We start from the raw sequence: 18825 nt of genomic DNA, 5'->3' as shown, positions 1-18825 counted from the left end.
TCTCGCGGTCTCACAACTATGTATCACCTCTACATCTCTCCCACAGTCCCCACAGTAGGAACAAAGTCACGGTATTTCCGCAGAGAATTCCCCTCGGCCGCCAGAAACGACGCGACATTCCACCGTGACCCTCCGCGCATTCCAACTACAAAGAGTCCGTCTCCCCTCTCCCCCGGCCCCTTTCCTGGTCCATTTCTTGAGTGATGTATTAGCAGCTGCCCAAGTCGCCCCTCGCTCTCCTCTCACTTCCAGTCGGCGGATTTTCACCTCAAGATAGTAACTACCGGTGCCCTTACCCCCTTACGGGCACACCAGAGATCCCTGCGCAGACACCTCAGTCGCTCCCTCTCGCACACGCCGCGCTCCGCCCTTCCTGGAAAGTAGATCCGGCCAGGCAGACAAAAGTTTGGGAGAGAAGTTCGGTCCTTGCCGAGTGTGAGAGCGAGGGGGGCGGGGGTCGGGGCCGGGAAAGTGGGGTGGTGGGGCGAGTCGACGCGTGAACAGTTAGACTGGCGGACGGGGCAACCGCGGCCGTAGGTCCTTCTAAACACCTCTATCCCCTGATGCGCGGGGGGACCCAGCTCCTCTCGCTGGGGGATGCTGCGGGATTCCTGGCGACGGGCATCCGGGCCGCCCGCTAAGCCCCTGTGCCAGCCCTGTGCCCCTGGGGAAGCGGAGTCCGGCGGCCGAGACGCTGCGGGGTGCCCGGCGGGGAGGGGGCTGGAAGCCCCAGACCCGAGGGCATGGAGCGGTTAGGAGAGAAAGCCAGTCGCCTCCTGGAGAAGTTAAGACTCTCGGACTCAGGCAGCGCCAGGTTCGGCCGCAGAAAGGGTGAATCAAGCCGGTCTGGGTCCGATGGGACTTCCGGACCCGGCAAGGGGCGACTGAGTGGATCGGGGGAACCTAGGAAATCAGGGCCCCGGGGAGCTACCGGGGGATCTGGGGATGAGTCGTTGGAACCTGCCCGGGAACAAGGCTCCCTGGACGTTGAGCGGAACCCGCGCGGGTCCTTTGAGGCGCAGCGCTACGAAGGCGCCTTTCCCGGGGGACCGCCGCCCACTCGGGCCTTGCCTCTACCTCAGTCATTGCCCCCCGATTTTCGGCTGGAGACCACGGCCCCTGCCCTAAGTCCTCGCTCCAGCTTCGCAAGTAGCTCGGCCAGCGATGCGAGCAAGCCGTCCAGCCCTCGGGGTAGCCTACTGCTGGACGGGGCGGGGGCTGGCGGAGCCGGAGGTAGCCGGCCCTGCAGCAATCGTACCAGCGGCATCAGCATGGGCTACGACCAGCGCCACGGGAGCCCCCTGCCCGTCGGGCCGTGCCTGTTTGGCCCGTCCCTGGCTGGGGCTCCGGCGGGCTGTTCCCCCGGTGGGATCCCTTCTGCCTATCCGGATCTCCACGCCGCCCTGGACCGACTGTGCGCTCATCGGCCCGTAGGGTTCGGCTGCCAGGAGAGCCGCCACTCGTATCCCCCGGCCCTGGGCAGCCCCGGAGCGCTAGTCGGGGCTGGAGTGGGAGCGGCGAGGCCCTTGGAGAGACGGGGAGCTCAACCTGGACGACACTCGGTGACCGGCTACGGGGACTGCGCCGCTGGCTCCCGCTACCAGGATGAGCTAACAGCGTTGCTGCGCCTGGCGGTGGGCACCGGGGGGCGAGAAGCCGGCGCCCGGAGGGAACCCTCCGGGATTGAGCCGTCTGGTCCCGAGGAGCCGCCGAGTCCGTTCGCTGCAGAGGCCGCCCGGGCCCGGATGCGGGAGCAGGAGGCCAGGGAGGACTACTTCGGTGAGTGAAAGAGAAGTAGTTAGGGATGGGAAAGGACCCATCTCCACACTTCCCCGACGGCCGAAATTACCAGCCCGCGGGGTCAGAAAAAATGCAAGAGGGTGGGGGCGGACCCCAGAGCGCTCTCTCTTTCCCACTGGGTTTCAAAGGGACTAGGACTCCTCATTCCTGCCAAACTCAAACCTCCTGATTATCTCGTGAGTCCCAATTTTTCAAGCATTAGAGCTTTTGTTTTTCGCGGTAGGAGTCCTCTCGTAGGACTTGGTCTCAACAGACCAAGTGGCAGCGAGAACATCCATCACTTTACCCCCAACCCCCACAGCGGCGGTGCCCCTGCGGGCTTCTGCGCGCCGCTCCCCAACCCCGGCCCAGGCTCCGCCCGTAGGAATTCAGGGAATGCGCGGGTGGGGGAGGCGGGGCGGGCAGGCCGCGTGCGTGCCGGCTCCTGCCCGGGCGCTCCAGGTGCCCGTGGGCGGGGCCGGCCTCGGCGGCGCTGTGCTGTGCAGAGATGGGAGGCGGGGAATGCGCTTCCTCACCCACGCAGAGCCGTAGCCGCTGTTGGGGAAGTGGAGCCGGGGAATGAGGATGGAGCACCCCGGGACGGGAAACCGGGACCGAGCTGCTGTCCCGCACAGTCCTGTTGGCTCGCTGCGTTCGTGGGTATTTAAGGGAAGAAGGCCGGGTAGGCCAGTTTCTATTTTCCCCATCTTCTGGAAGTCAGGACAAAAGCGATTACCTCTGGGATAGCACTCCTAGATGGATGACGACCCTGTCTAACTGCCAGAAATAACCCGATCTTGAGTTCTGGCCATAACCTCCTCAGAACTCAGGCTAGAAGTCGCCCCTTATTTTCTGCTGCTGTTAAGGAAAACTGGTCGTTGCTGTTTTCTCCCACTCAGTTACCTTCAGGAAGTATTAGTTGATTATATGCCTTAGCGCTATGGGGATATTGGGGTTTTGAACGATCTTTTGGCCAAAACTCACAGGCAGCACTGGACTTTGTAAAGAAATGCCAAACTGATCGTGTTAAGAAGTACAGAAGGGAGCGGAGGGCCTCTTGAGCTCTCCAAGCATCTCCTTTCCACTTTCTTTCTCACCTCCCCTGTACTTGCTCTGGACCCCACGGTCTAGAATTCTATGGCTAGAAATGTGAATAGGAAGAGGAACACAGAGAGGGATGGATGGGGAGGAGGTTCAAAGGAAGCAGGGCTGCAGGTTGTAAAGACGCTGCCTCATTCAAACCTAGGCCTCTCTAATCCTCCCATCCCTTTACCCCACCCCACCCCCACCTTGCAAGAAAAAGCCAGAGCAGTTGATGCTAAAAGACTTTTGAGGGAAAGGGGCCTTTTAGCAGTTTCCTATTGAAGCCCAGGAGAGGTGGCTGTAGGGTAGAAAGAAGTCTCTTTGGTTAAACTTAGAGCCAGGAGGAAGAGAGGAACTCAGAGTACAATAAAATGGTAGGCAAAACCTAGGTGTGGATATGTTAAGTTAGGGGAGGTGAGTGGTTTCCCCATGTCTTCCCTTAATGTCCAAGGCTTCCCAATTTGGTGGCTGTGACAGTCCCTGGCATAGCAGTCTTGGGACAAATCTTCCCTCCCATGGGGAGGCCACATTTAGAAACCAGAGGTGTGGGCGGGGGTCTCCTCCCTGGAGGTCAGATCATTGCCTCTCTGAACAGAACCCCTACAAATTCCTTGTGCCTCCAGCCCCAACCTGATTGCATCCTCCTATTCCTGCCCCTAGTAGGGGCCCTATTCCTCGGCTACAGCCTTGTCCAGCTGCCAGAAGGTGGGAGCAGGACAGGCCTGGGCCCATCAGTTGCTGCAGCTGCTGCACAGGCTCCCAAGCCCCTGGGCAAAGACTGGGATGGGCCCCAACAAGCAAGGAGTGCAGCAGTGTGCTGAGGGGGAGAGGTGGGGTGGGTGAGGCAAACCCGTTGGGATCTGCTTCCCAAAGACAGGCTCTAGCCCTCACTCATGAGCCTGGAATTGGGGAGTGGAGGAGGCACACACCCAGGAAAGGAGGGTGCCAGAGCCAGGTGTATGTACTTTAGCGGGGGTGGGGATGAGGTGGGGTGGTGGTGGATATCAGGGAAGAGCAGTTCAGCTTTGTGTCCATCCCATGGTGGAAGGTGTAACAGGGAGGCATTCGGGTTTCTGTCCCCCTTCCCCCGCTTCCTGTTCAACCTTCATCCCTGCATTCTTAGCCACTTCCCTACAGGAGCCATGCTTACGTGGTCCCTTCTTCACAGGGCCCTCTGCTAAGCAGAGAGTAATTGTTACAGAGCTGAGCAGCAGCTCATTTTACAGATGGGGAAACAGGTCTCAGAGAGGCTTTCTTGGCCTGGCCTCCTTTCTCCAGGAAGTTTTCCAGAGTCTGCTGCTGGGCCCTTGCAGATTAGCATCTTTGACCGCTTGTCCCACACAGCGCAAAAGGCATCATACCTTGCCTGTTTAGTCTTTTCTCCCCAACAGAAACCTTAAGCATCTGAAAGCCAGGGACCATTTCTTTGACTTTCTCCAATTTTCTGTAGTATTTGGACACTGTGCTGGGCACAAAACAGGGGCTCAGAAAATATCTGTTGATTAATTAGTAAACAAGAGTGGATTCCCTGCCCAGCCAAGATCTTGCTGCCTTCTCTTCCCAGAAGAAAGACCATGAAATCACCTTCCCCCTGGTGGTCCTCTGGTACAGTCAGGAAAGAGTGAGAATCCCTGGTTTTGAGTTGGAGGAGTGGGATGTGATGCTGACAGCCTCTTCTCTCCCCTCAGGCACCTGTATCAAGTGCAACAAAGGCATCTATGGGCAGAGCAATGCCTGCCAGGCCCTGGACAGCCTCTACCACACCCAGTGCTTTGTCTGTTGCTCCTGTGGTGAGTGCAGTCCCACCAGGCCTTCTGGATCAAGGCCTGAGGCCTCAACCCCCTCCCCCTCAAACACACAGACACACATTCACATATAAGTGCTTAGGAAAACAGGAGGAGAGCTTTTGCCTCTTCTTTTTCTCGCCAAGCAGCTCGTCAAGTCCCCACCAAGTAGCTGGATGTCCACAGCTGCCCCACCTTCTCTCTTGCTTCTCCCCTCTGTGCTCTACCTGGCTCTCCCTTCCCCAGGTTGGATCTACTTTCTGGAGTCTCCCTCTCTTTGCCTTACTCCTTTAGCTGATCTTCCTTCTCCTTGCTCCTCCCTTTCTTCAGCCCCTTTCTCCTCCTCTTCCCCTCCCTCTTTCCTCTGCCTCCGTGCTTGCCCAGCCTGGACTCCCGCCCGCCTGCCCGCAGGCCTCCAGCCTCTCCGTGGTGGGGTTTGGTCTTGGGCAGCTGAGTTGCCTGGGGCAACAGTGAAAGACAGGAATGTGGGAAGGGTGGGGGTGGGCTAGGGGAGTGGGGAGCCGTGGGGGGCAGAGAGGGGGGTTTTCTCTTGGCTGGTCAGAGTTCAGCCACCTCAGTAGAGTGCAGGCCACTGGGCCATGCCAAGCTGATGACATCACGCTCCAGGAATGCCCACTGCTGGTCGCTCAGGAGGCCTGCTTTGGGGGTGGGGGGGTTTGCTCCCTGTGACCTTAACTTCCCCATCCCTCCCTCATCACCCCCTCCTCACTGCTTGCCCATTCTGATTCCTTTGCTAAATCTTTAATCTTCTATCTCTGCCTGTCTGACTCCAGCACTCAGCTTTTCTCTCACTCCTCCAGCCTCTGCCTGGTTCTCTTTCGGCTCATCTATCTGTCTGTCTGTGTTTCTGTTTATAGGACTTCTTCTGTATATATGTCTCTTTCCCTTTCTCTTCTTTTCTGTGTCTCATGAGTTTCTAAGGCAGCCGTTGTAAGTCACTGGGCAGAGCTGGAAGTGGAGATTCTGATGGGAAGAGGGCAAAGGTGGAACACCTCTCCATTCTCTGCTCTGTTCTCATTCCTACCCCATACCTGACAATTTAGACACCCTGTTTGTGGGTGTTGGTCACATAGGGGGATGGTCCTTCCTTGTCTGCTCACATAGGATCCTGGGCTGCCTCTGACCTTGGAGACTCTGGGTCCTGCTAAGCTTGGAGAAGCAGCCTGGTGTAGCAGGAAAGGAAATTAGTTTTACTCCCAAACAAAGCACTTTGTCTCTGGCAGTCACTGCAGTATCTCCTACCCTCTGTAGAGCCTGTCCCTGAAGGGAGAGAAACAGAGGTACAAGAGCAGGACAAATATGCTCAGGGGAAGAAAGGGCTCTAAGTTGAAAGGTCCCAAAAAGCAAGGCCTGCGATAATACAATTTCTCTGTGCAAATCATACAGCACCTTGTTCATAGAGCTTCTTTACCATGTATTCCAGCATGTGGTTGGTTTTGCTTCCCCCAGGTGGCTCCCATACACCCGGCACTGGAGAGTATGGCACTCCTTTAGGGGAAGGTCATGGAAAGCTGTTGAGGCAGGGGCTAGAAGAGCAGTGAACAGAGGAGAGAAGTGGACTGGAAGAGGCCAAAGCAAATTGGAATTGCATCAAATAGGATTTTTGTATGGGGAGGGAGGACAAACAGCAGGCAGGAGGAAAAAACACTAAATAAAGTCCAGATTTAAATACATCATGCAACACTGGGGAACAGTGACCCCAAAGTACAGGGAACCCTGCCCCTAGACCCAACTCCAGCCCCTTCTCTGCTGCTTCTAGGGCGAACTTTGCGTTGCAAGGCTTTCTACAGCGTCAACGGCTCTGTGTACTGTGAGGAAGATTACTTGGTGAGTGAGGGGTCCTTTGGACCTAGAATTGGCTCCCACACTAGGACTCCCTTCTTGGTGGCACATGGGGGTCCACCCATCAGGTCATTTTCAGCTTGGTAACATCCTTCCTTTGTCTTTTCTTCCCAGTTTTCAGGGTTTCAGGAGGCAGCTGAGAAGTGCTGTGTTTGTGGACACTTGATTTTGGAGAAGGTAAAGAAAGTGACTTCAACTGGGACTCTGTGAGGCTGAGGGGCCTCAGAGTGGGACTCAGGGACTAAGTGGTTGCTGAAAGAAGGTGGGGAGAGCAAACCTATCACCAGATGAATCATTTTCATCCTGGTCCTCTCCAGAGCAACTCTGTACATTGGCTTCCCTTTGCCTATGGGAATTAAGTCCGTGGCTCTTAATCCCACCATACCAGGTGATCTAGCCCCTCTGATTCTGCAGGCACAGCCAGGCTTTCCAGCCTGAAGTAGGAGTGAGGGGTTCTGGGTTTTAATTCCTTTTCTGCTTCTGGCTGGGATCAGTTGGAACCCAGTTTTCTCCTCCATAAAAAGGAAGGATCAGAATAGATGAGTGGTTCTCAAATCCAGACGCCTAGTAGATCACCTGAGAAGAAAATAAAATACAGATGCCTGGGTCCCATTGCCATAGATTGTATAGTTTAATAGGTCTGAAGTGGGTCCCAGGTATTGATGGTGTTTTAAAAGCTCCCCAGGTGTGACAATGGGATTGGGAATGCCATAAGGACCAAACTCCACTTTGTCTAGTTTATGGATGGATGTGTAGAAAAGTAGGGGAAGGAAACAAACAGACAAAGGTACCCAGTGTTCTTTTTTACTTCAATTGCTCTTTTTCACTCTAATTATTATTCTTGTTATTTTTGTGTGTGTGCTAATGAAGGTGTCAGGGATTGATTTAGGTGATGAATGTACAACTATGTAATGGTACTGTAAACAATCGAAAGTACAATTTGTTTTGTATGACTGCGTGGTATGTGAATATATCTCAATAAAATGATGATTAAAAAAAAAAAAAAAAAAAAGCTCCCCAGGTGATTTTAATGTACAGCCAGGGTTGAAAACCACTAGATTAGATGCTCTCAGAGACCTTTTTCAGGGTGTCTGCCTTCATTTTAAGATCCGTTGGCTCCCTCAAACTACATAGCATTGTTCTGGGAGAAAAATAGAGGATTAGATGAGGTTAGTTGGGGTAGCAGGGAACATAATGGGTAGCTGGAGAGCCAAGGAGACTGATTCCCCTCCCACCCCATGAGCCAGATCCTGCAGGCAATGGGGAAGTCCTATCACCCAGGCTGCTTCCGATGCATCGTTTGCAACAAGTGCCTGGATGGCATCCCCTTCACAGTGGACTTTTCCAACCAGGTGTACTGTGTGACGGACTACCACAAGTAAGTCTACCTCTTGGGGTGTGGTGTGGAGCTGGGCCCAGGGATTCCCCAACCTCAGCTCATCTTACCCTCTCTCTTTCAGAAATTATGCCCCCAAGTGTGCAGCCTGCGGCCAACCCATCCTCCCCTCAGAGGTCAGTATGTCTGGGTTCTCCTGCAGAGCAGCCAGTGCTGCTGCCTCTGGGGAGGGACTGGGGCCATGCTGCTTGGCCTCCTGCGGGAAGCGGTGGTGCTAAGGAATGTACTCTGCAAAAATTCCCGTGTGACTCTGCTCTCGGGGTCACCACCCTGACCCTAACTTCCGGGCCTGGACATGTCTGACAGCCTTCTGGGTCCAGGCTCCATCTCTTTTATCCCACTCCAAGGGAGGAGACTTTCTCTGAGGTCAGGATCACCAGATCCTATATGTAGGGGCTGGAAAAATGTGGGAAGAACCTCAGGGATGGAAGGACGGGATCAGAAATCATTTAAGCTGTCCGTGCTGGTGGTGTGCCTAGGAACAGAAGCCAAAAGCTAATGAGGAACCAGACTTTATAGGATCTCCTTGTCCCAAGCTTAGCCTACTTCATTTATGCCACTGGCCTTTTCTCCTCTCTGCTTCCCTGACAGCTGGGAGAGGTAGGTAAGATTCAGATGCCAGGTGAGAATATGCCCTGCTGGAGCAGAGCTTGGAAGGAGTGGGTTTCACCTCAAAGCTACAGATGATTACAGAGAGGCTCTGGAGGCTTTGCATGATCTTCCCTTTGGGGTGGGAGGCAACCTATATGGGGGAGGTCATGTTTCTCTCATCTCCATGGGAGTCTCTGTTTCAGGGGTGTGAGGACATTGTGAGGGTGATATCCATGGACCGGGATTACCATTTTGAGTGCTACCACTGTGAGGTGGGTATTGGGGACCAGGGCTGCTGGAGGTGATTTGGGATAGGGGGAGGGGGGGGAGAAAAAAGGCAAGTCCTAAAACAGCCAGGCATCTATGGGAGAGCTGTAGGGCATGGAAAACAGGAAGGTGCTCTTAACTTCAGTAATTCCTCATCCTCGAGCCACTTTCTCTGGTCCTAGTTGTTTATAGTCCTTTCTGAATCTGGCTTCCGAAGAGTCAAAACTCCCTAAGACTAGGGATTCCCTGTAACTAACAGAAATGGGGCCCTCATTATTTCTGCTGCTGCAGTGACACCTGGTGTCCAGCTGAGGCATTTTTCAGGTTTCTCCTGGAGTCTAATCCTGCCACCCCTCAACCGTTTCTGAGTCCTTAGGAGTCTGGTGTTGAGCCGGGCAGACTCCCAGGATGTCCTCTGTGTCCAGGGTGCCGGGTCTAGAGTGAACTAGGTGTTCTTCTTCCCTAGGACTGCCGGATGCAGCTGAGTGATGAGGAAGGCTGTTGCTGCTTCCCTCTGGATGGGCACTTGCTCTGCCACAGCTGTCACATACAACGGCTCACTGCCAGACAGCCTCCTGCCAACTATATCTGAACTGCTGTTGCTGCCACTGCTGCCACCACCACCGCTGGCAAACTCCTCTGGCCACTGGGCTCCTCTGAGGCCAGCCGAGGCAAGGCATGCACTCTGCAGGCCTGGGAGAAGAGTCCTCTGGGGAGGGCCCAAGGGCCGGAGACCCAAAGATCATGACATTCCAAATAGATTGTGGAGGAGGAGTGAGGCCTGTGCAGTAGCATACACTCAGGCACACACAAGTGAATGCTAATAATTCTGAAGGTGTGGTTCTAGTCTATATCTCCTGTATATGTTTGAAGATAAGTCAAGCAATGTTCTTGTTCTAAATTATAGGAAAAGAGAGAGGACATCTTGGGAGCTCCTCCTCCTCTTACATCCCACACAAAATGGTCAGATGTGGGTTAGTGGGTTTTTATTACAATATCTTATTTCTGTATATGGATGAAGAGATGGAAACTAGAGTGGACCTTACTGATGAGTTACGTCTTAGTTTTGCTCTCTCTAAGGAGTAGAAATGCTTCTCATTCTCCTGCTAAGAATTGGGATCATCTCTGGGTGGGCCTGCTGCTTGTATTGCCTGTTGCTCAGGGACTCATGTGGACCTGGGTGAGGACAGGTGGTTACCTGTACTTGGGTCCTTCTCTCCTCAGCCAGGGGAAATAATGAGTGGGACTCTGGGTGTGGAGTTTCAGGCTAGCCACACTCCCTGCTTCCTCACTCCCAGGTTTGGGTGCACTGAGCCCTCCAGCCCAGCCCAGTGTATGCACTCATGGGTGCCTTCTTACAAACATATGCTCTCACTTTTTCTCAGGCCTCCCTCCCTAGCAGTAAGTCACCACTCCAAACCTGCCACTTCTCAAAGAGATCTGAGGATTATATCCCCTAAACCTCAAAATTCTGGCTGGATCTGGGAAGCCAGAGGAAGCAGAACACTTTGATTCGGTTCTAGTCATCTTGGCTGAAACTAGTTCACCTAAAGCTAGATCTCTGAACACCAATTCAGTGAAAACTTGTTTGCTTAAGGTTCAGTTCACTTAATGACCAATTTGCCAAAAGCTTGATCCCCTTTTGGGTGTTGTTATATCCATTTAGGTATCTCAGCTTTTTTTTGTTGTGCTTTGGGTATTTCAAGGATTTATATCTACTCATCCAAGAGTACTTCTTTCTGAGTTATTATGAGCAACATAAATTTATCAAATTTGCAGCACTTTGTAAATGATGAAATTGATTCCTACCTTTGTAGATGTCTTTTTCTGTTATATACTTTTCAAACACTTTTTTTTAAGTTCAGAGTTTCTAGCAATAAATATAATTGGTACAGACATTTTGTGTATCATTTTGTGTTTCTTAATCCAATATTCCTTTACAAATTGGATGCCTTGAAAAATGTAATGGAGTGGTATATAATTTTGATGCCTTGGTCTAACTTATACATTCCTGCTATTAAAATGCCAGTATATTCTGAACAATGGGACAGGCATGTGGCATATTTGGTTCACTAACAAAGGTACAGACAACAACAGTAAGTAAAAGGGTGAATCTGCTAAATCCTTGTGAAATGCTGCAGATTTGATAAATATTTATTTTAGACTACTTGGATCTAGGTGAATTGGTTTTAGGCAAATTAATCTGATTATCTTTGATACTTAGTCTTCATTCTCTGTCACTTAGAGTTTCATGGTGGAAATGGCTCCTGAGGACAGAAATTCCACATCTGGGGGCTATTCTAAGATAACTATGGCAGCCAACATGGGAATTGCATAGCATGAGTTAGAATAAATGAGGAATTCTGAGTTCAGATTCGTGTAATGTCAAGGCAGAGGGGTGAAATGTACTGAGTTTTGTGAGAATAAATGTTCTGAAACTGAATTAATTATCTTACAAATGGGATTGCTTCTTTTGAACTATTATTATTAAATAAATGAATACAAAGATCCTGTGACTGGGAAATATTCTTATCAGGCTGCTCTAGGCCCAGGAAATCCAGAAGGAGCATGTGCAGCTTTGCATCCATCCCTTCAGTTCTGTCTTTTTATGCATAGGGATCTTGTCCTTTCTGTCACTTTGGTTCTTTTGTTTCTTAACTCTGATTTTGTCCCTCCACGTATTCCAGTCCTGAAGGACTCATTCCTTTCTGTTTCTATGCTGATTTGTCCCAGCCCTGGAACTGCTCTTCCAGAGGAAAAACCTGTGATAACATCTGATAAGGATAGGCCCAGGGAAGAGCAGGCAGACAGAAAAGCAGCCCCAACCATCCCTGGCAGGCTCCCAGTTGTACCTGATATTGCAAGAGCTCCCCTTCTTCCTGTTTGCTGGAAAGTTGCCCGTCCTTAATAGTCCCATCCTAATATTTACAGTTGACGGAAAGATTTGTTGGATGCTGCCAAGAACATAGTAAAATGTAGACCTCGTTTGGCCAATTTACCACCTGATTGTCATTGATAGCCAATAGTCCTGAGGTGGGGAAAGAAGAAAAATGGAAGAATTATGGGATCCATTTTGGGTCTCTTCACTTAAGAGTCACCTGACAGGGGTGAGGCTTCAACAGCAGACTTCAACTGTTCGCTCTGGCCAGCCTTGTTCCCCACAGGCTTTTACAGTGATTTATCAAGAACAAGGCTGGTGATGGTTCTCTCTCTGCCTTACTCCTTATAAGGAGGCTTGACTGTCCCCCTCTTCACCTGGATCTCTCAAGGCCTCAGGGAAATGGTAAAATGCTGTTTATAATCAGTCCAGCGACTGTCCTCACTCAAGGAGGGGGGAGAGAAAGAGCTATTTCCAAGCACATAAAGCCAATTGGATGAGATTTTACCTATAAAGAAGGGAATAAAAAATTAGAAAGGAGTCAATGGGACTGAGATAAAAAGATTGGAAACAAACAGTTGAACTAAAGGATTTTTGTTTTGTATTTTTTTAGCAATGGCCATACTTCAGAACTGGCCTGGGGTCATTCAGAGCCCTCCAGTTGAGGCTCCATAATGAGGGTCGAACTAATCCCAGTCCTCTCATTCTTCCCTCTCAGTGAGGAAAACCTAAGACTGGGTTTCTGCTGTGCAGATTGCTTGTGTAGGGGTCCTTGGAATGTTGGAATACCATATTTGACCCTGGTTGTGAAGAAGTAAGATTTGACCTTGGAAATATGGCAAAGTGTTACTAGAACAAGCTTGTGTTGTTGGAGAGTCATCAGAGGCAAACTCTGTCTACTGTGGGTGTTATTTTACCACTTGGAAAAGACAGTGCTAATGCATATGATGAGAGCCAGGGCACCATCCAAGCAGGAAGGGAGGAATACATACTGGTTAGGCTTGTATCCTAGAAGATTAGAGCCATGCTGGGTGCAATCTTAGAGAGCCCAGTCACCTCATTTCATTAAATGAAAAAACAAAAACTGAATGCTGAAGTGATTTACTCAAGTTCACGCAGCTAGGTAATGGAAATTTAAAACAAAATGACTTTCCCAACTTTCGAAGACTAATAAAGACCTTAACCCCACCTGCTCCCTATCACAGGGACCCCACAGCAATACTGGAGAGGTTCACTTAGTGTAAATGAGGTAAGCACTTCACTAAGGTAATTAGGGAAAGTTTTAGTGGGAAAGCCAAGGAACACAAGAGACAATAATCAAAACTTTTGGTTCATACATGTGCTTTTTTTAATTAGTTATAAGAATTAGTGGTCAAAGTACCTTTAAAAGCACATTAGAATTTACTAAAAATCATTGCTTTTCTACACTTAAAATGGTATGTAATTTTACTTCAATAAAGTTAAGGAAAAAAAAAAAAGGCACATTAGAAGCAAAGGAAATATACTGCAAGAGACTCCCTGTCCTTGAGGTCTCAGTCTAGCCAGGGAGACAAATACACACTTAAAATGCCTTGAGATTACAAGCAACAAGTCAACAAGTGCAAAGTAATTGACTGTTACAAACAAACGAGTTAATGCCTGCCTCAGGGTACAAAGTGATGACACAGGTGAGACCTTTTCCAATCGGAGGTCACAAGGTGGCAGCGCACAAGCTAAATCCTGACCACAAATGCTCTGAGTTTGGTCCACTGGGAACAATTTTTTGGAATACTAATTAGAACCCCAGTTGAGGAGGGACAGATATCTTGACAGAAAAATGCCAGCTAATAAATGTAGAAAGAATGACAGAATTTGGAAAAACAGCATTTTGTGAACTTTAATAAAATTATTGATTCTGGCAAGGACTACTAATTGGTGTTAAACTATAGTTAAAATGGTTGATGGAGAACTGGAAATTTATATAGTGGTGAGTAACACCATACAGTTTATGGTCTTGAATCCTGACATGTTGCAGGGATCAACTGTCATCACCCATTACATGGAATCAGTCTTAGCATCAGCACTTGTAGGCCAGTTCTGCTCTGTGACGCAAGGACATAACCCAACCCAGTATTTATTCTAGCTGCTCTCCACTACACCCCCAAACCCCCATCCCACCCCAGCCCACCCCAAAAAAAGAACTATTAGTTATGAACTCGCAGTTTGCAGGTAATACTGAGGTTAGAGAAAAAAAAGGGCACCAGGAAGAAGCAAGGAGACAAATCTAGGAGCTGAGGCATTCTGTAGGGCAGATTGGCCAGGTATCTTCAGCAAGTCAGTATGATTTTTAAAAAGTCAAAACTGCTAGATTAAAGAGACTTAAGGGATGCAATAACTGAATGCAATGCATGGACTGGATTCCTTATTGGTTTGGGCAAATTGGTGTAAAGGACATTTGGGGTCAATTGGGAAAATTTGAATAAGGACAGGTGATTTGATGAGGTGAAATTTTACCAAGCTGGAAAGGTCAAGTCAAGAGCATTATATTTTAAAAAGTAAGTTATAAAATCATATATACAGGATGATCATATTTTGTTTAAAAAAAGTCTATATTTATGAGAAAAAAAAAAAAATCCAGAAGGGTGTGTACTAGGTGTTAACACTGGTGATCTCTGAGTGATGAGAATATATTTAGTTGTTGCTGGCCTACATTTTCAATTTTTATACAATGCCTGTGTACTGCCTCTGTATTAATAATAAATTATTACAAATAAAATACCTGGTTGCCAACATTTACAGTTCAGGAGATTTCACATAAAAATCTGGATATTGTATACAAAGAGCTGGGTTTCTAAGGTTTCTTGAATAATTAGAAGATCTGTCACCCCTGAGTTTCCATTCCCATATGGCAGCTATTGACTGGAACTGAGTGAGGGCTGCCCCTTTATTTGTAGCATTCCCTCCTTAGTTCATCACAGTCCCCACTACTCTTACACCTGTATTCTTCGCACATTGCTTACCTGTCTGGCTTCCGCAGACTTTAGGGTTAGTAACCTTTGATTTGGATGATCCTGATGGGCTGCTCCCATTCATAGAGCCTTCCGTTACTAATCATTAGAAGGAACAAACAATTTAGTTTTGAAATGCTGCCCAAGAAAAGCATCCATTCTAGAATTATCTATCCTGTGTTTAACATTATGAGGCAACCTACACATGGGAAACCCAGATGTGATACTTAATCCACTTAGCTACTATGGTCACATACCATAAACTAGTTTAGCAAATTTTCTCTTCAGTAAATGGAACACAGAAAGTATTAACTAAGTTCTAAGTTCTTCAAGGTTTTGCCTTTTTCTTTTTGCTATAATGCCTCAATCATAGGAGGCATTTCAAAATTCACAATGTGTCTTCATCCCAAGCATGAAACTCCAAATGCCTTTGGTTGGGCTATTTCTCACACGGCTGTGAAACACTTTTTAAAGGGGAACTCACTATAACACTATCAGTTTAAAATCCAGGGAAATACTTTTATCAGCCTGGCACATATTTTCACATTACATAACGCAGCTGTTAGAACAAGAACTGTACACTTTGTGCTTAATGTCCAGTTTTCAAAATGATGCTAGTCTTCCTCTTCTGAATCAATTTCCTTTACTGTCTCATATTCCTTTGGTAAAGTTTGTTTCCCATTTTTGAGCCAAATTTCTCAGTTTTTCTTTGAGACCAAAATTTCCTATCAGGCTTTATTTGTATACTAGTTTCAAAGTGAAACCAGGCTTATTCCAGTTTGTATAATAAAAGTTTCTGTGAATAGACAGGCAACCCTTGAAGCCACAAGGGGCTGGGTTTGAAATACCCTTGGAAATGTTAAGCAATTGCAAAAATGGCACATTATGAACATTTGTTCTGAAATTTTCATTTGATGTCACAGGTTGATTATGTATTTTTTAATCCACTTGTTTTCTTCTTAAATCATGTACTGACAATGGGCATGAAATTTTCTAGCTTAATCATCAATAGTTATGAATCTGAATACCTTCATTTTCCAGTAAGCATCCTTAAAAATAATTCTAAAATCTCTTGACTGCTTGTAAAAATTTTATTCTAGAAACTAGTTTCTGGGTCCATAATGCCATAATATATTCCTGCTTACTTGTCTTCCAATATTTTGTAGGTGGCATGGCTTATTTTTCAAGTTTTCTAAATGCTTGCTCAGTTAAGTGGTTATAAGTTCTAATGGCCATTTTAATGTCCTAGCTTTGAAACTGGTTATTTAAACCCAAATTTTCAGTGTGAGAATATATCCTACTCAAAGGCTTCCACTTAGTATTATACATAAAATACCAAATACTCACTTGGAACCTCTCTCTTTGGAGTACCACTTTGTTTCCTAGCTAGAGTGTGGGAGACAAAATGCCTGCAGTGTTCTCAGCAAACTTCCATTCTCTGTAACTCTAGACAGTGCAGCAAAGGAATGTCCAAGTCCAAAAGATCAAGTGAACTTTTCTGAGACTCCCATTTGCATTCATCAAGTTCAAAAAGTACACATGAATATTTTTGAAGACTTTATCAAGAACAATGTCTTCAAGAAGGTAGAGCCAGATCATTGGTAGGAGCTCCACCCCTGGCCCGAAGGAGGGAATACTTGAGCTTACTCATAGTTTTATCATTAAAGAGCATTTAATAAGTGAATGATTGTATTTTACATATGGCATAGCAGAAGGTGAGATGAAAAACACTGATGAAGAGATAGGCCTATAAAGGCCAAGTATTTCACAGAACAAACAAAATTATATAAAGTATTGGCACTGTGGGGCTGGCCAAAAATTCATTCTTTCAACAAATATCTGCCCTCTGTATGCTAATTAAATACAAACCCAAACATATTAAGGTTTTAAAGAGGATTCTATACTTTTTAGCAATTAAAATTAATGAACTAAAAAAAAAGAATTATTTACATTATTTATACAAACAACAACATAACATGGATGAATCTCAAAATAATTAGGTATATACCCAAAAGAGTTAAAAGCAGGGACTTGGACCGATATCTATATACAAAATTTCATAGCAGCATTATTCATGATAGCAAAAAGATGAAAAAACCCAGGTGTCCATGAACAGATGAATGGATAGAAATATTGTGTTATTACATAAAATGGAATATTACTCTGTTATAAAAAGGAATAAAGTTATGATACATGTATGAACCTTGAAGATATCACATTGTATGATAAGCCAGACACAAAATAACAAATATTGTATGATCTTACTTGTATGAAACCACTAGAACATACAAATTCATAGAAACAGAAAGAAGATTACAGAGTACCAGGGGTGGTGTTGGGGATGGGAGTTAATGATGGGTACAGAAATCTGTTTAGGTTGATGAAAAGATTTTGGTAATGGATGGTGGTGATGGTAGCATAACCTTGGAAATGTAATTAATACTACTGAATTGTATACTCAAAAGTGGTTGGAATGGGAAATTTTATGTTGTATATATGTTATAATAAACATTAAAAAAAAGTGCTGGGTGAAAAGGCACACACACACACACACACACACACAGATTATATTTGTATTTGATTCCATTTAGTTAAAATCCAGAAAGTGAAAACTAATCGATAGTGACAGAGAGCAGATCAGTGGTTGGCTGGGACAAGGCAGCGTGAGAAAGAGAGACACAAGGAAACTTTTGGGGATGATACACACGTTCACTCTCTTGCTTGTGGTGATGCTTTCATGGATGTATACATATGTATACATATGTCAAAACTTATCAAATTGTACACTAAAAATATTGTTTGCCAATGAAACTTCAATAAAGCTGTTTTTTAAAGCATCAGAAAATAAACTTATTGGAGAGAGACTGAGAGAGACTGAATTCCATGGCCTCTCGCGATTCTTTCTTGCTCAAGAACACCAGATGGTGTCTGATTGTACAATCCTTTTTTCGGTATTTTGCTACATTTTTAAGTGCCAAGATGGTCTATTAGATTAGCTCAATGATTAGCTCAACTTTCTAGTCTTATGTATAGATGGCTTAGAAAATCCTCTTCAATTGGCCCATTCTCCTCTTGGATCCCAGAATTCTGCTTTCTGTCTGCCTCCATTTGCTGGAGTGTTTCCTCCATTCTAAATGATCTAAATTTTCTCTCCCCTTTCAGACTCAGCTAAAGTAAGATTTATTACATAAAATCTTTCCTATCTATTCCTGCAGAAAGAGTTCTTACCTTCTTCAATTTCTCTAGTATGTATAATCTAAACCGCTTTTTTTTTGACACCCATTTGCTGCCTTGTATTATTTTCTTTTCATGTGTATATGTCGTACCTTCTCAACTAGATTATGAACTTCAGGGCAGGGACTGGATCATATTTATCTTTCTGTCTCCTCCAAGGCACTTAAAAAGTACTTAATAAGTGTCCATTTAAAACACGTCACTTTCATAGTCTTTCCAAAGCATTTTCTCAGCCATTATCTCATTTCATCATTACCTCAACACTCTGAGATTGGAAGAGTTAGAAATGTTATTTCCTCCTTTTGACAGATGAGAAAGCTGAAGCTCCCAGCGGTTTGTGATCTGCCCAAGGTCACACAGCTTGTTATAGACAGACTGGGAACAGATAATTGCATATCAAGATCTGATCCAATTCAAAGCTTTCCAACTCCTCTATTCTCCCACCTAAAGACAGATCTCTGCACCCATCGCCTCCTTATTCCCAAGTACTTTAGACCTGCTTAGCCAAAGGTTTGTACTTCCATATTAGAGAACTCGACAAATCTGGGAGACAAGATTTCAGTAAATTTCTGATCAGCTCTGAGTTACTAAAGCATTCTTGCTATTTTGTTCCAAGCGCCATTTCTTAGGGACATTATGCCTGATATTTAATGATGCTGCACTAGAGCTGAGGAAGCATAAATGATTTTTAAAAGCCTTAAAATATGACAGCATTTCAATATTAAGCATGAAAGGAGGCAGCTGACAAGATGACCAGGAATATTAAATTTCTGTTCTGGATCACACCATTCCTCTATCTATCGCTGGCAGAATTCTCTAGCTGGTACTAAAGGAAAAGGTGAAATTCTCAACCTCCCAGCACTCCCAACCCTGAGATTCATTCCCCACCACCCCAGGCTATCAGCTTCTCTGATGCATGAGAATTGATACCTTTAGTGCGGTTAAATTAGCACTAAATAGTCT

The 18825-nt window shown here is 46.7% G+C and overlaps 1 protein-coding gene and 1 long non-coding RNA gene across 3 annotated transcripts; one reads left to right on the top strand and one right to left on the bottom strand.

Annotated features, from left to right (window-relative positions):
* The first annotated feature begins 481 nt into the window (after nt 1–481).
* Nucleotides 482–11272, top strand: AJUBA (ajuba LIM protein). 2 transcript variants are annotated; one of them, XM_037834534.1, is made up of 8 exons: nt 482–1779; nt 4551–4652; nt 6427–6494; nt 6624–6686; nt 7757–7887; nt 7970–8021; nt 8700–8768; nt 9230–11272. In XM_037834534.1, exons 1-8 carry the CDS (start codon nt 744–746, stop codon nt 9353–9355), a joined length of 1647 nt encoding a protein of 548 aa, XP_037690462.1. In that variant the 5' UTR covers nt 482–743; the 3' UTR covers nt 9356–11272. The 2 variants fall into 2 exon arrangements, with proteins under 2 accessions (XP_037690462.1, XP_037690464.1); XM_037834536.1 differs by lacking the exon at nt 482–1779 and adding an exon at nt 2271–2461.
* Nucleotides 6288–18715, bottom strand: LOC119532301. The gene is made up of 4 exons (XR_005216511.1): nt 18119–18715; nt 14641–14727; nt 11616–11791; nt 6288–7085 (listed from the first exon to the last, which is right to left on the bottom strand). It is a non-coding gene; the product is annotated as an uncharacterized LOC119532301 (long non-coding RNA).
* Between the last annotated feature and the right edge of the window lie 110 nt (nt 18716–18825).

This window comes from Choloepus didactylus, chromosome 4, assembly GCF_015220235.1.
Source record: "Choloepus didactylus isolate mChoDid1 chromosome 4, mChoDid1.pri, whole genome shotgun sequence".
Taxonomy (NCBI): domain Eukaryota; kingdom Metazoa; phylum Chordata; class Mammalia; order Pilosa; family Megalonychidae; genus Choloepus; species Choloepus didactylus.
The sequence above is the reverse complement of the archived record's forward strand: the minus strand, read 5'-3'. Positions and strand labels throughout refer to the sequence as shown.